At 36.5% G+C, this 16,148-nt stretch overlaps 1 protein-coding gene across 6 annotated transcripts in view; it reads right to left on the reverse strand.

The window, feature by feature from the left end:
* The window catches only part of LOC100551462 (actin-binding LIM protein 2), a 72,370-nt gene that overhangs the window by 38,742 nt on the left and 17,480 nt on the right, over positions 1–16,148 (reverse strand). For 5 of the 6 annotated variants that reach the window (XM_019615010.2, XM_010710499.3, XM_010710501.3 and 2 more), the window contains 4 exons: positions 15,364–15,422; positions 10,803–10,880; positions 6,614–6,760; positions 1,138–1,258 (listed from right to left, as the gene is read on the reverse strand). In XM_019615010.2, coding sequence (XP_019470555.1) covers positions 1,138–1,258; positions 6,614–6,760; positions 10,803–10,880; positions 15,364–15,422 — 405 coding nt within the window. The remainder of the gene's footprint in view (positions 1–1,137; positions 1,259–6,613; positions 6,761–10,802; positions 10,881–15,363; positions 15,423–16,148) is intronic. The other variant, XM_019615009.2, reaches the window with a different exon arrangement.

Consider the following 16,148-nt stretch of genomic DNA (forward strand, 5'->3'; position numbering starts at 1 on the left):
GAAGTCAATTTTATGTCTTCACTTTGTTGTAATAATGTTCTGATAACATTTGGAGGTATAATGGCAACTATTATAAGTAGCAGTTAGTGTGACTTTCCTCTAAATCATATCATTTCAGCGAAATGATATGGCTTTACACTTTATTTGGAATTTCTTTCATCTTTGCTCCTTCCTATAATAGTTTGCAGCTAAGCTTAGGCATGACACAGCTGCCAGACCTTCAGCAGAGACCAATCTTCCCTGTTTCTAATAAATCTTTGATACTCACTCTTATTTCTGTTTGCCGAAGACTTGACACAGTACAACCAATTTCTGTGACAACTGTTTCTGATACCCATACAATTTACATTTCCACTGGAAAGTTAATGATTCAAAATTTTCCAAACTAGTTTATAATTACAATATAGCTCCAATAAAATTAAAAGAGAAAATAATAGAAAATTTCTGAATATTCTGTGTCAGCCCAGATGATGGAGTGGTAAAAAAAATTAGACTGACTTTTGAGCAAATTAGTTGATTATTCTAAGGAGAAAATTCCTCAAAATGTCCAGATAAGAATGGGCCTCTGTATAGGGGCCTCATGCAAAGATCAAAAGGGTTGTATCTTTCCTCTCTGTGTAATAAAAACATCCAAGCTATACTAAACACTGCTATAAGCTTCACATCTGAAGCAACCTGAAAGTGAAAAAATAGTCATTAGAGCTCCTGCTTAGTTTTCCAGCTCCTCACTGTGGGGAGGAGAGTCATGACGGACCATAATCCTGGAGTACAAGAAGAGACACAAAATTACCTGAGCACTCTCCTGGCTTTGTGTGCTTTTGCTGCTATCACACTGTACCATGAAAAGCTGTGGATTGCATATGTACTTCTAGGCACAAGGATTAAGTCTCTCATATCTTCTGTTTACAGATACATAAAAATCAAGCTTTCCAGGTGCCTATTTTCTTTTTCTAGATGCTCATACCTGAATTAATTTTTTCCTTCCTACCCATCAGACTATCTGTTCACAGTAAACAGCACATTGTAATGAACTTCTACTCTACCTAAAACTCTGTTTCTGGAGTTTCTGTCCTATCTAAAAACTAAGACAAAGTAGAAGAAAAATCTATAGAACAAATAATGCTGGTTCTCAGTTACCTGGCCTACTATAATGCTGAGGAGAATGGGATGTTGGAGTGTAGCGACCATAACCCAGTGAGCCAGCAGAGCTAGGACTTGATGTCCTGTACTGTTTGAAGGATCTGTCATCTTGGTCACCCTGAGAGGAAGAGAAGAAATACGTCATTAGGGGAGAGAAAACACTTTCAAATCAGCTAGAACTTCAGACATTTCTGTGCAGTGAAGAAGGAACTTGATGCTGTTGTAATGCTCCATGCAATCCCAACGAAGCAAAGCGGCTTTGCAGCTCAACTGCAGTGTGACTGAAGGAGTTCTGGAACTGCCAGGTTTCACAGAATGGCTACACTCGCAGGAAAGTCAATGCATACATGAATTGAAAATGACAGCATTATTTGTAAAGAACACTGTAGAATTACTGTTTCAGGACAGTATAATTTGCCACTCAATTTGATCTTCTGTAATGATTTAACATCCTTGGTTAGGTGAAAGATGAGATCAGGTTAGCATTGCAGTATTATGGTTACTTTGTCCTTATACAGATGGCTGCACAGTACAGTGTAAGGTTATAGACATCACAAAATCAGCATTCACTAGCTTGACTACATCACAGAAGCTAACCTGACTGCTGTATAAATTGCCCAGCACACACTACTACAAGCGAAACATTGTAATTATTAGCTAGTTAACCTCTAATGACCACTCATATAAATTGTATTAAGAATTAATTCTGCAGCACTGTGCAATGCAAGTCACACAACTTATTTTCCATGAAAGCTTTGACTTCAAAAAATGTACATCCATTCTAAATGTCTCACTCTTCACAGTTAAATTAAAACTCCAATTTGCACATAGCGTCTTATTAAAAGTAAAAACATTACTGAATGAATTAGATAAGGAAATGATTTTCTGTAAACTAACTACAAAAGCAAATTCAATTTTCTTTCCAGTGACAGGCAAGAAATGGCTGGAGTTAACTTAAATCAATGTAACCTACAGATACTCCCTTATGGAAAGTCTGGTTCTGAAAAATACTACCCCCTCCTGTTCCAGTAGGAGTGAGTGAAGAACATGCTATCCCATGGCAGGTGGCTTAGGAAATCTTCAGGCATCTTTAACTCCCACTGGATCATTCATCATTTAAGCACACAGCAGGTCCTAGCTCGCCCCATCATCATCTCCCAGATTCCTATCAGGGCAACTTAATTATATCTATCCATTCATCGTTAGATTCTTCTTGCTTGCAGCTTCCCATTTGACTGCTTTGGGATTATCTTTGACTCCAAAGATGTATAATGTCCTCCCATTTCACTCATCAGATTCTCTCCTTTGGCTGAAGTGTACTTTTTCCCTTCCACATCACTCCAGACTAACTGACTGCATTTTCAAAAATGGAAAATCAGTTTCACATATTGGTAAATAGTATTACTGCTTAAATATCCATATCAGAAAACAAATAATAAAAAAAAAAACAAAAGGAGAGCAACTAGTACATTCCCAAGCATGCAGAATTCTATAGGCACTGTGCCACCAACTCCTCCATGTTGAGTTTAAGATGTTTCTCTCTACTTAAAGCAACTTTATTTAATATCCATTCTAATTGCTCAAAAAAGAACTAACTGGCAGTACACTCATGTCTCTTCAAAGTCTTGGAATTACATATAAATATCATGTGAGTGTTATGTAATGGTCTAGGAAGTGCTCAGTTGAACGATACAGTGAATTTTTGCCAATAAACCCCTTCAAAAACTAGTGACAAGTTTGTAGATGATGACACCTGAGCATCCTTTCACAGACTGTTTAGAAAAAGACAGAAAACATGGCAAAGCTGGATAACATAGAACAGTCAATATGACATGAATAATGGCAGCACCAGTCTCCATACCAGTGCCACTTCTGGAATCTAAATGCCTTACAGTGAGCTAACTGATAGCTAATTTAAACAAATTATTGTAATCTTGCTAAGCACAAAGATTTCACATTATTTCAGACCTTACCTTTTGTGTACTTTTGGTCTCTGTAAAGAATACTCAGTCAAGCTCATGAAATCCGATATTAAATAAAGCATATATTTATTTGCAAATTTTCAAATAAACTACATTTGACTAGTTAAATTCTCTTTTTAACCAATGTTCATAGAGACAGCTCGTGATTTATTATCTTCAATAGGAATTTACAACTCTTCACTACCACCAAAATTTTGCGATAAATAAAATTGGAATTAGGGAGATGTGCACCGATGCTGTGATGTTTAATTGATCTCATACACGGGGAGTTACATGAAATGCTTTCACTGCTTCTAAAAAGGTGATACTTCCTGAAACAATTACTGGCATTCATCATTAACATACACCAAAATATACTTCGAAGTTCAGGTATGTGTGTACAAATAGTATAAATACTTTAACTAGTTGTGGAATAATAACAAAAAATAAATAAATAAAAAAGAAGAGTAAGCATACCAAGCATTAATTCAAGTCAACTCATGCTGGCAGCTTTAAATGTAAAAATAAATCACGTTTCTTAATGTAATTTATTCAGTAGAGCTTGAAGAAGTGACCACAACATAACCTTTATTTTGGAAAGCTGAAACATGGGTGACAGTGGAGATAGATGCATACAGATGACAATGCAGAAGCAGAGCATGTATTCAACACAAGTAACAATGGCAAAAACATAAATTCTAAAATCCCATGCACTGCAGATGACACACATTTCAGACACTGCTGGTTATCAATGTGACCAGGTTTATGCATCACAAAATGGGTCAGAACAGGCGAAGAAAGGCACGGGGGATTACCTCAGTAGGTGTTGGAGAGAGCAACTGAGGTGACTGCAAACAGCAACACACAACAAATTAGTGATACAAATTCATGCATGATGTTACTTGTGAGAACTACTCTTGAAATACCAATATCCATGTATAACACATAATATAGATAGGAAAAACACCTGTCAAGTAAGTTAGGGTAATTTTCTTTCTTTTTAAACAAGGTAAGAAAGAACAATATATAAATTCTTTTCATCATTACTAAAAAATCCTGTGGCCTGTACATGTATCACTGAGTGCTGATGGTAAAAATCTCACATTTAAATAAGGCACAAGCCCTACTTAAATCTACACTGAAGCATCTCCAAAATCTGGATTGGAATGTTGTTGCTCAGAGCTAATGGTTTCAAGGGAAACAGAAATATCTGTATATTTCATTTATAATTAAACATCCTGCAATTTGATAATTTTCCTTTCAAATTTAAATACTCATCTTGATTACTTGAGCACAAATCTACTGAAACTACCATAGCTGCAGGTATAGCCAGGATGATGAAAGTTGAAAAACAGTAGATATATGTATTTTCTACCATGCCAATATCAAGGATGTAAATATTTGGAGCATCAGGAAAGTGTGCACACTTGCGTTGGATGGAAAGCAGGGCAGCCCCAAACCCAGTTCACTAGACGATGCATTTAAAAGGAGGTGACCAGATACTATTTTTTTCTTTTTTTAAGATATCACTGAGGTCTACATGACAGAAATACCTCCATCAGAACAGATATACATAAGCACGCTTTGGCCTAGTGGTGCAAACACTGGGGGAAGAGCAAATATATCATGAAATACTGTTTATGCTTTAAATCATGTCCATACTTTGACCATGAATAGTTAGTTCAGGTTAAGTCTCATATCCTAATCATAACTGGTAAATAATAAGTATTTTAAGCAATGTATGAGTCTATCTATATGCCAGCAACCAGTACTGAAAAGAACATCCAGTCCTGAGCCTCACTTCGGTATTTGAGTGCCAGCAAGCAGATGTTTTGTAGGCAATTTTTTGTGGGTGATCATTCCCAACTGAATCAAGCTATTTCCCTCCTGTCCCATGGGAAAAAATCCAACTTTATAGCCTGTTAAGAAATTTATATTCTGAAGAGGGCAATGAGCTCAACTGTCCCAATAAACTCTTCCTGTAGCAGGCGACATCAGCAATGCTCTCTTTCTGCATTTTTTTTTTTTTAAGGAAGTGTTGTTGTTTTTTTAAGAACTGTAGCTGAAACTACCTTCTATCCCACTCCTAGAATTGTGATGCTGAGATTCCCAAGCTTCCTAGCCACAGGATTCCAACAAGATGCTCTAATTGATGGCATGGGGTCAGATCACACCAGGGTTCCAGACTAAACCTCAGCCCCAACTCAGCCACATGGGCACTTATTCTGGAAAAGGAGAGGAATAGTAGCAAGTGGCCAAGGATATTCTAGAGGAAGATGGGGGAAACTCTCCAGCAGGAGCACAGATTTTTGGTGGGTGAGATGGTTTTACAACTTTTATTGCCTTACAGCATGTGTAATGACTGAACTTTGAGAGAAGCTGGGCAGAAGGTTGCTGTGCACGAGCACCTCTGTCAAGTCTAGATGCAACTCTGCCAAGGTCAGATGCAAACATAGAAAGGAAGTGTTTATATTACATAGATTCAGAGAGAGACAACAACTTTCACTTTACTGAATTCAGTAACCATTTAATATTATTTAAATCTCTTACTAGATATAACCTTAATTCTCTTCATACTCATGGTATGTGGTTCAGCACTGAACAAAGAAGATTTGGAAGCAAGTCTGCAAGATCTGACATGCTGCACTTTACCTGAGAATAGTGCTGGCTTCAGTGCTAAACATAAAAGGCATTGGTGATAGCAGGGCTGGAGTAAATATAAATACGTAGCATGGCTATTATTTCTAGTATTCATTTCTAGCAATCCATTTAAGTACACAGAGAAAAAAAACTTCCATACTAGATAGTATATATCCTACAAATATATGCAATGTTTCTGAAAGGTTAAATTTGTAAAAAAGTATCTCAAATTATAGAAGAAATTAGAAATTGGAAAAAAAAAAGGTAGATATGATGAAAGTAGGAAGGCTGACTTGTATGACAGGAGTTACATATGAATGTTTCACACACACAAGAAAAAACCCAACCAGAATTAGGATTAATAAGCTTACCGTAAATTAGATTTCATTAGCACAAACTGCTTAACATTAGCTCTGCATATGAATAGTTCAAAATACATGCATGACATGAGGACATGTGAATTGAACATTGTTTTGTTACCAAAACAGCAATAGTACACTTCAAAAAAAAAAAAAAATCATGAAAGTTGTTTGGCTTTCCTGCTGATTCCTGCGTTTTATTAGCAATGGATCTTGTTTCTCTCCATGTGCACGTAGAACTACTCCTTTCAAAGATAAGCATATTTTAATTACACATCATCTGTTTAAAAAATGATCACGGAATGTAATTCTTTAATTTCCATGAACTAAAAAGTGAAATGAAAATTTTCTGGAAGGCTAAAATACTTTATAAATGAATGGATGACATGAGTCAATTAATTGAGATTATAAAACATATATGTTTAATTCTGCATATTTGAGTGTTCAACAATGTTTAATGGTGCACATTAAATCTCAAATTCATATTAAAAAAAAATACCCATGTTTCAGTACCTCCCCGTAACTATGCCTGTCATCTGAAGAGTAACTGATATATGGAGAATAGGAGATCATATCTGGGCGGTCAATGTTATAGATGGCTTTATTTTTAGGAAGAGCAGCCAAATCCCTGTAGTCAAGAATTTCATCTCCAAGCTTTGCCTATGAAAAGGAGGAAAGAAAGAAGTAAGAATAAGAATGAATATGACCAGGAGGCAATCAGAAAAGGACAGATATATGTAGGTAGAAGAGTTGTCATCATAGTAATAAACTACTTTCCTATTTGGACAAATTTAGGTACCTTATATTTAGTACACAATGCTAACTTTTTCTGTTGCTTTCTTCTTAATATACCAGTGCTTTCTATTTTTATTTGTCACTTACATTAATACTATTAGGAGCAGCACGGCATGGTCCCAGTTCCCTTGGTTATATTCAGATCGTTAGCTGCACAAAGAGACATGTAGGATTTCTACAAGACGTTGGAGAAGACATTCTACAAGACACTGTAGATTTTCACAGGCAAAACAACCTTCACTTTAAAGTGGTTTTGGTGTGCAGGACTCCCCTATCATAAGCAGCAATGAATAATCAAATGTGTATTTCCAATATTTACTCTCCAGATGCTGACAAACATTAGTCAGGTCTTTAATTTCTTTCCATTCAGTTATATCCCACAACTTCACCTCCTTTCCTGACTATTTCTAAGCAGTCCTTAATTATAGGTCAAAAGCCAGCAGATGTTGGATTTGCACTGCAGTAGAGTAGTTGGAAGATTACACATGCCACTTAAGAAAAATCAGATCCTTTCATGAGATTTATGCGACCAACAGAGGGCTCTCTGCCAGCCCTTTCACTCCCCATTCTCCTCCTAGTATCGTTATTCCAAGAGTAACATTATCAAATGCCATATTTTCACAGATTATCTCTAGGATAATACTTACTTGCACCAAAGCTGTATCCAGCATGCACTGGATTTGTAGATAGAACAACAAATCAGCCACATGGAGGGGAAAAATGGCAGTGTAATTCTCTAGTTCCTACCTCAGGCTTTGCAAATGATCAATTCTTTTTTCTTTTGGCAATAAAATGATGACTGAATGTCACAGTTCTCTGAGAATCTCAGTATGATCAGCTGTCAAACTGTATATAATGCTTTCCAAGTGCAAAAAATATGAAAGTATCAAGGATTTATGTGTGAAGTGAGGTTTCTTTTGTTGGTTTTTGTTTGTTTTTTTTTGTTTTGTTTTTGTTTTTGTTTTTTGTATGATATAAGAAGTGGAATAGATTTTCTAGGGAAGTTTTCCATTAGGCTAATCATGCAGAAGAAAGGTAGCATGACAACTTTCATTCTTCTCTTTTCCTGAAACAGTGCATGAATCGTGTAAACAGAAGCAACACGGAAAGGAGGAAGATTTTTCTTAACTAAGGAAGCCACTTAACTATAGGAACCACCATATATTTTTAAAGCTAGTGACAAAATTTGTTTTAATCAAATATCGGATTCTTAAAGATGACACAGTGATCTCATTTTTCTTCCAGCTACTTCAGTCACTAAAGAGCAACAAAACAGTCCCTTAATGAAAATAAATTCTTTCTTGCTGAGAAGCCAATGGAAACATTTTTTTGCAAGGACATGTCATTCAAAGACCAGGAGTGTGTCTGTCTGGTCTGTTCCAGGAAAACTTTGGGAAGTGTTGTAACCTATAAGGAAGACCAAGGAGGCTGTGTAAGTTTATTTTTAAAAGGTATCCAAGGTTGTGGAGATTATTCCAGTGAATTCAGAGAAGTTCAGAATTGGAAATATGTGAATTATGATAGTTTTATCCCCTGTCTCTCCATGTAGCAAGGTGCAATGTGAGATCCTGCCATAAGACTTAGAGTTATCAGGAATAAAACCTACTTGAAAATTTCTTCCCATCTAAACATCCTAATACAGCCAAATTTAAATGAAAAAACACCTTAGAGATACAGTTGCTTTCTAAACACTCCGGCTTGCATTTTTTATTTTACTTGTTTTACCTACTTTCAAATACTTGAGTGGAATACTCTAGAGAAGACTCAAAGTACAGCTAAGAGGCTTCAATAGTCTGGTATTCTGGATTCTGTTAAAACCACGCTCTAAATTTAGAGTATCTTTTTCATTTGAAATATTTACTTTTATAATCTTATAATAGCAACTATGATTGTGTATAAAAATGTAACACAATTTCTATGCCTAGTAGAAGCATGTACAGCGTAGCTTTATAACCTAAACTAAACCTTCCAGTTAGGTACATACATCATTGAAGGAACTTCCTAATTTTCCTTGGATTTTAGATGAGTGTAAAGAAGGACTTTTATTTAGGCCCTATTTAATGACACAAGCTAGACATTAACTGGAAAAAAAAAAAATTAAGTGGTATGCAGTGATTCAGGGAATGTCTACAGTAGAGGAAATTTCAGTCTGGATATAATCTCGCCATCACTGTAGCTAATTAAAAGATTCCCATTAACTTCAAAGGGCATTAGCCTATGCCCTCTCAGAACAAAAAGTCAACACAGACTGATATCAACAGAAGAAAAAAAAGATACACAGCTTTAGTAGATGGCCTGCATGAGCCATACTCAGGTTAAGACAAAACATACTTTCTAAATCATTGCATAGCTGGCCAGTATGCCATGACCCAAAAGCATGTCACCCACAAAATGCTGCATTCAGAACCATCACACTGCCCAGATTTGAAGCCTCTGAAAGAATACGTACCACAAATCCATGGTTTAAATGAGCTTTAATCATTCTCTTTAAATGCTCTTTTGTTGAACATAATATTTCAAAGAGCTCACCAGCTGTTGAGGTACAGCTTCACCATTTATTTTCATGACAGAAATCCATGCATGAAAGTTACTGTCTTGTGTGTGCTTTCCAACCTGCTCTGCCTACCTCAATCTTTGTTAGCAATAGAAACTTTAGACAGTTGGGTCTTTTTCCTGGGTTATTCTCTAACAATTAGAAAAAAAAAACAAAAAACATTTTCTAGATTATTTTCCATCTGAAGATAGTCTCAAATCTGACTGAACATATCTCTGTGTACCCACTAGCACCAAAGATGAGAAAGAAAAAAATGGCTGGAGAGGGGCAGGACCAAGTGTGAGAGGGGCCTTTCTTTCAGTGGCAGCATAAATTCGTATTTGGCTAAAGCAATCGTGAAAGTGCCCAAAACAATTATATACAAGTATATTTAAAGCTGTAATCACAAACACTAAGGCAAACACTACCACCTATTACTAAAAGTACATAAACCTTAGAAGAATGCTCATGCTTATAAAAACAGTGACGTGGCACATGTCTGGAGAGAGAGAGACCAAAAGAAAATGCTCAAAGAAAACATTTACATAATACTAGTCCCCTAGCACAATGAACTGCTTTCACAGAAGTTGTGGCAATGACTTTTTTTTTTTAAACTGGGAATAATCTCCAGCATGCATCTACACAGAGCTCAACTGCAAGGAAAAGTTAGAAGTACTGATGGCCATTTAGATAAGGGGCAATTCCTATACTTCCAGCAAAGTCTCACTCATATATAAAGGGTTATTTTATTCAAAATAGTATTTATTTAAAGAACGAGGACAAGCTTGGCTCCAAGGCCAATTTTTGCTCATCTCAGTGTAATAAATACAAACTCTTAATCTTAGTATAATAAAGCCAATCACATCTCTAGCAATTCCCTCAGGTACCATTCAGTGAGAATGACCTACCTTCCCCAGGGATACTGGGACAAAGAACAGTCCTGGGAATGCAACATGTCTCTATATATTAGTTACCAAGCGGTAGTGCTCATGAATGTTACCTACAGCAATTACTACAACTGGGATATACTCAGCGTAAGCTTTTACCATATTTGTCCAGTTTTTAAACCCTCTCTGAATTTTCCAGAGTTAGTATTTATTAGACCATAAACACACCAAAGATCCTCTGAGTTTAAGAACTGAAAATATTGAGGGCTGAGTCCTGCAATCACACACACGTGTCCTCACATGCAATCAGATGCAGGCTCAGGGGCTTGACTTAGGCAAGTAGTATTCAAATTTAAGCCTGTAATCCACCTGTGGGCTGTAGCATTTACTCAGAATATATTTTTAGAAAGTATTGTGGTAGTTTAGTTCCTGTGGTATGAACCACACTCTATTGGTAGTGTAAATGCTGTAAAGACAAAATACTCACATAGATCACACGGCTTGGGGAACCCGATGTACTCGAAGCAGGTACCGAAATTATACTCTCAGAGGAAGTCCTTGTTTCCTATGGCAGGAGAAGAGATATGAAACAGAGAAGAAAAAGAGAGAAAAGAGGGAGCCGTTTCTTTGTATGTAACCTTCACCAGTCAAAATAGCAAGTTATAGTGAGCTCAAAATGGACAGGTATGTCCAAAACTTGAAAAAACACCTCTTCTTACTGACAGTTTGAAAACACAAAACGATTTCGTATACAACTTGCTCCTCCCCCTACCCTTCATGAGGGGCTGGATTTCCACAGTGACCCTAGGATGCTATTGGAGATAAAGTTTATGTTAAAGCAGCTTTGGAGAATCCGAGATCACAAGATGATTTGTTTGTAACATTTTTACTTCATGGTTGTAATGTCAACTGATGTAGCTGCTTCTGGAACACATCACTGTACTGCGTCACTCACTCATAGCAGCCTGACATCCTGCAGAACATACTGACTCAGACACCCAATAGTTTTGCTTTCCTTCCCCTAACAGTAAGAGATTAATTTTAAAGCAGGTAGTTTTGCTCTGTTTTCAATCATCCAGTGACAGCAAATATTGCTTTCTTTTTAGTTGATTCTTTTGTGATGAAAAATATAATTAGTTGTAAATAAAAAAAGAGCTTTGAGGCACAATGATATTAACAATGACTCAACAGATCTGATGCTCATAACTGAAGTTCAAACAAATCTTAATAAGAAGACCGTGTTTTCATCCCCTCGTTTTATCCATAGATGTTCATTCATCATAAAATACTTCTCACTTCTGAAGAAACCTATTCCTGATTGCAAAAAGTATGTATTTTGCCATTTGCTCACAATAATTTTTATTTACTGCCTCACCAAATGCTTCTTATGTGAAAGTTATAACTGCTCAAACCCTTAAAAGGGATTCAGCATTATTAAGCTGTCAGGTCAAGGTAGCATCCTACTACTTCAGTCTTCTCTTGGAATATTAGCTAATTTTTAGAAGATGTGTGTGAAGGTGTCTTATCTCAGAAGTGTATGACAGGCATTAACATGGTATATATTATGAATTTTGATGACACAGAACTTTAAAACGAGTATCTAGTACAAGAACTCCTTACCAAACAGAGTGAATGGCTGCTTCATACAATCATAGCTACAGAGAAAGGTGAACTGTTCATCGTAAAGTTCAAATTGTTTAATTGCAATTGCTAAATGTTTTCACATGAAACATGAATTTTTAAGTATGATATAGCAAGAAGGAATAATTAAAAGAAAAAAAAATCATAAATCATACAAAAGAAGTAATTCTTGATTGCTACAGTGTACTGTATTAGCAGAATGAAGAAACTCAGCAGTCATAACAACCCTTCCACAGACCTTTAGCATAAATTAGTCTGAGACTATATATGTGGAGATACTCATCAATATTAAAAATATTTCTATTTTATTGAAATGTGTGACTGGGATTTTGGCATTTTCTTCCTCTTATTTTCAGAAGGTTCTGGACAAGCTCATGAATTCCAGGAGCTAAAATCAGAGGCAGGCAAGATATCAGTACAGTATTTGAGAGATAATTGTTGCTGCCCAGTGAGATGATAACTCAGCACAAATGGTATAACCACAAATCCTTTGCTGCATAGCTAAAAGCATGCTGCAGTTTTCCAGAAATTGAGTAAATTACATGAAAGTGTCACCAACGTTGTATAATCAATAATGCACAGATGTTATAATTATGAAATATACCAGAGAGCTTAGCTAAGTAGTTACTGTAACAAAAGAGGACAGAAAGCTCAACCATATCCAGGGCTCACTGTGAAACTCCAGAGGAGGGATCTCCAGAAGAGACCCTTCCCTACTGGCAGTCAGCTCTTAAATGGGTCTAGGAGAGGTGCAGCCAGGCTCCACCCCTTCCTGCAGCACAGGTGAATTGCCTTCACCTGTGCTCCCGTGGCTGACTCATTGCTCGCCTCAGGTGATCAATCAGAGGTTCAGGCCATGATTCAGCAGTTCATATACAAATGCACTGATGTCACATGTAATCTATAATTCTTTTTCATGATATCATTACAGGGGGTCCATTGCTGTAGAGAAAAAAGCTGAAGAAAACTCCTGTTCCAAAGTGCCATTCCAAAGTTTCACAGCCCATTAAGGACAAATAACAGTTTTTTTGTTTAACCTCAGGTCTTCCTAGACAAAGCCTCAGGGCTTCCTTCTGTCAGGCACATCAGCAGAATGTGTTTTAATATGTAGCAGTTAACAACAGTTAGGTAAAAGTCATAGCATACCTGTCTGAATATACTGAATAATGCATAATAAATTCCCAGAGCAATTTCAGTGGCTTTCCTCATCTTAGAGGCGCCATTTTCTTTTCAAGAAAAACTATAATTCATTATAGCTTCTAATTTTGCAATCAAAGTGAAGAGTCTCATCTTTCAAAGGTATTCTTATTCTATTCAGCTACTCCCACAAAGTGTCCCATTTTTATTCCTGGTGATTTAAACCTGCTCATTTTACATCTCACACATTCCGTATTCTCTTCATGATCCATTACCTCTTTTACCACCATTAATCTATGCCCACTGCATATAACCTTCCGTCTTTTGCCACAAAAACTTGCATCTCACTGGACTCTATTGCTTCTGTTCACTTCTTTTCTTTATAATACTTATTTCTTCTCATTCTACTCTGATTTCTTCTGTCGTTTCCAGCTTTGTCTCTTCTGCTTACAATCCCATTCTCCTAATGTTTTTCTTCTCACTGTCACTCTCTTTCACAACTTCCTTCTCCCTTCCACTCCATCTCCAAAGTTTAGGGGTGTGATGCCACTTACTCCTTCTCTTTTTGTCACCTACTTTAGTTAAATGCTGTGTGTATGTCTATGTAAAAACATACAGAGAATACTTTTAAAAACAACACTCTGCAAAGACTGACCAGAAAACTGATCAACTGGTGTATTCCATTCCCAACTTCACCACTTAAGTATGCTGGAAATTCTATCACTACCCTCTTGAAACAGCATCCTTTCTTGTTTTTTGTTTGTTTTGCTTGGCTGTTCCATTAATGAGTCTAAGTATCAGAAAAAGAAATAAGAGAAGGAAACACCAAAGTAAGGAAAAAAGGGGGGGGAAAAAAAAAGTCTTCAGAAAATTCTTTGAGTTTTTTTTTTGTTTGTTTGTTTTTTTGTTTGTTTGTTTTTTGTACTCAGGCTAAAGTCCCACTGACTTTCAGGTACAAACAACTTCCCCTGCTGAGGAAAGGGCATACTCCCAGTGCTCAGCAGAGATGTGTTACACATGAGAACCCAGGACAACAGTATCCACTGTCTATCATTGAAGGAGGAAAAAAAATCCTACAACATTTTCCATAAAGTACATTGGGTTTTGGTCCTGCAATTTCAGGTACTCAGCCAGAATAAAATCCTCAGAAAGCCTGAAATACTGCATGGTAATATTAGACTAAATCAGCAGTACTTATTACAATGAAGTATTTTGACAATAAAGTTTTTTTTTATTATTCTGAAATGCCACTTATTTGATATTCAGAGATTGCCAAGGAATACCCGAGCAATTGTTCCCCAGAACGTGGCTACAAAAACTACAGCCACGATCTTTCAGGGTAAAGCCCAAAACAATATTTTTCCAAAACTGTCATTTAGTCCAAGTGGCACTTGCTAACACGCTAGATTTGTAAACCCTCTTTTTATAACTGCTGCCTGCTGCTCTGACTTGTCCATGTGACTTGTGTTCAAGACTCGAATCAAAGCAAAGCTTTTTTGAGCAGGATACCAAGGATACCACTTGGAGCATCAGAGAAAAGCAGAGCTGAAAAGCCCCGTAGTTGGCCTCTGTATTAAATGACATAGCTGCATCTCAGTCCCACCACTTCAGAGAGATCATTTCCCCAGCTACAGATTAATTCTTCATTTCCTACAGGCAGCTTATTCATCTGCTAGTCCTGTAATTAATGTTAAAGTTGCCAGAACACTCCCCCTTTCCCCTTGAATAAAGACAGATGCACAAATCATCCAACTTAAGGAGGTATCCAAAGCCAGAGATTAAATTAAGTTGGGGCTGGCTTGCCAATTTTTTACATGCAAATAATAAAAATTCCAAGGAGAGGGTGGGTTTTTTGTTTTTGGCATTCATTTTTTTCTTGTAAAAACAAATGAAGTGAAAGTCCTCTGATCTTTTAAGTGCAGAACCACATAAAAGAAGGTCATGCACTGATCATGTCATAATCAGAAGTTAAAAATTAATTTTTTTCTTCGTTTTTCATATTTCCACATTTTTGCTTGTTCAGCTTATGTGTACTACTCTTAACTCATGGTTCTCCTTAAGCTGTAGCTTTAATCATAAGTAAAACCAGAATATAAAGTGCTTCTCTAGTCTGCTACATTTTTTGTCATTAAAGTTTTAAATTTCAGTATTGTAAAAGTTTGAAACCCTTCCCTCTGCCCCTGCTGAAAAAAAGAAAAAAAGAAAAAAAGAAGAGATTGAAACTAATATGACAACAAAGTAATACCGGGTAAAAAAATAATGTAACTTACCTTGTTTTTTTCTTCAGTCTTGGCAGCCTGTCTACAAGCTGGATGCCAGATGGATGTACCTGGAGAGTAAGTTTAAAGTTGTGCTTAATTTGGTTCCCTAACAAGTGTTTTTTATAGGATACAACATGCTGACCGATTCCACTCAGTCACGATTCTATGCATACTTCCAAAGCTAAAACTGACAACTTCTCCATACTGGTAAGCCTGGACATAAACATTTTAAAAACTAGATGTGCTTCAGAAAGATACATGTTTTTCAGTATGCAAAATGAACATCAAAACGTAAGAAACATTACATGGGACCACTGTAGCTCTTCTGTCCTAATCTGCTGCTTGCAGAGGGTCACATTCCAGCATCAGCTTAGAGATCTGCTAAGCTGGGTTCTGAGTACCTCCAAGGATGGAGACCCACAGCACTTCTGTGCAATCAGTTCCACCTTTCATGGTAATTTTATATTTCCTTATATGAAATTGGAACTTCCAAGTTCTCTTGTTATGCATATTCACACCCAGGAACAGCACTGCGGCGTTTAAAAAAGTAGCTGAAAATCCTTTTTCTCAAAATGCTGCATTGTACTGACCTTGCACTACATGCTTGTGTCATATAAATTAAATACTAAAGAACTGCTTAATTCATGGGAATATCCATCCTAGATAAAGAAGAAAATACACAAACCAATTCTATACTTCGTGTATCTATTGATGAGAAGGGTATGAACTTCCCTTATATATGTCTACATAAGTGTGAAAAAGAAACTGAGTAACTTAGAAGTTTTGAATCTGTC

Source organism: Meleagris gallopavo, chromosome 4 (genome assembly GCF_000146605.3).
Source record: "Meleagris gallopavo isolate NT-WF06-2002-E0010 breed Aviagen turkey brand Nicholas breeding stock chromosome 4, Turkey_5.1, whole genome shotgun sequence".
In the NCBI taxonomy this organism is placed as follows: domain Eukaryota; kingdom Metazoa; phylum Chordata; class Aves; order Galliformes; family Phasianidae; genus Meleagris; species Meleagris gallopavo.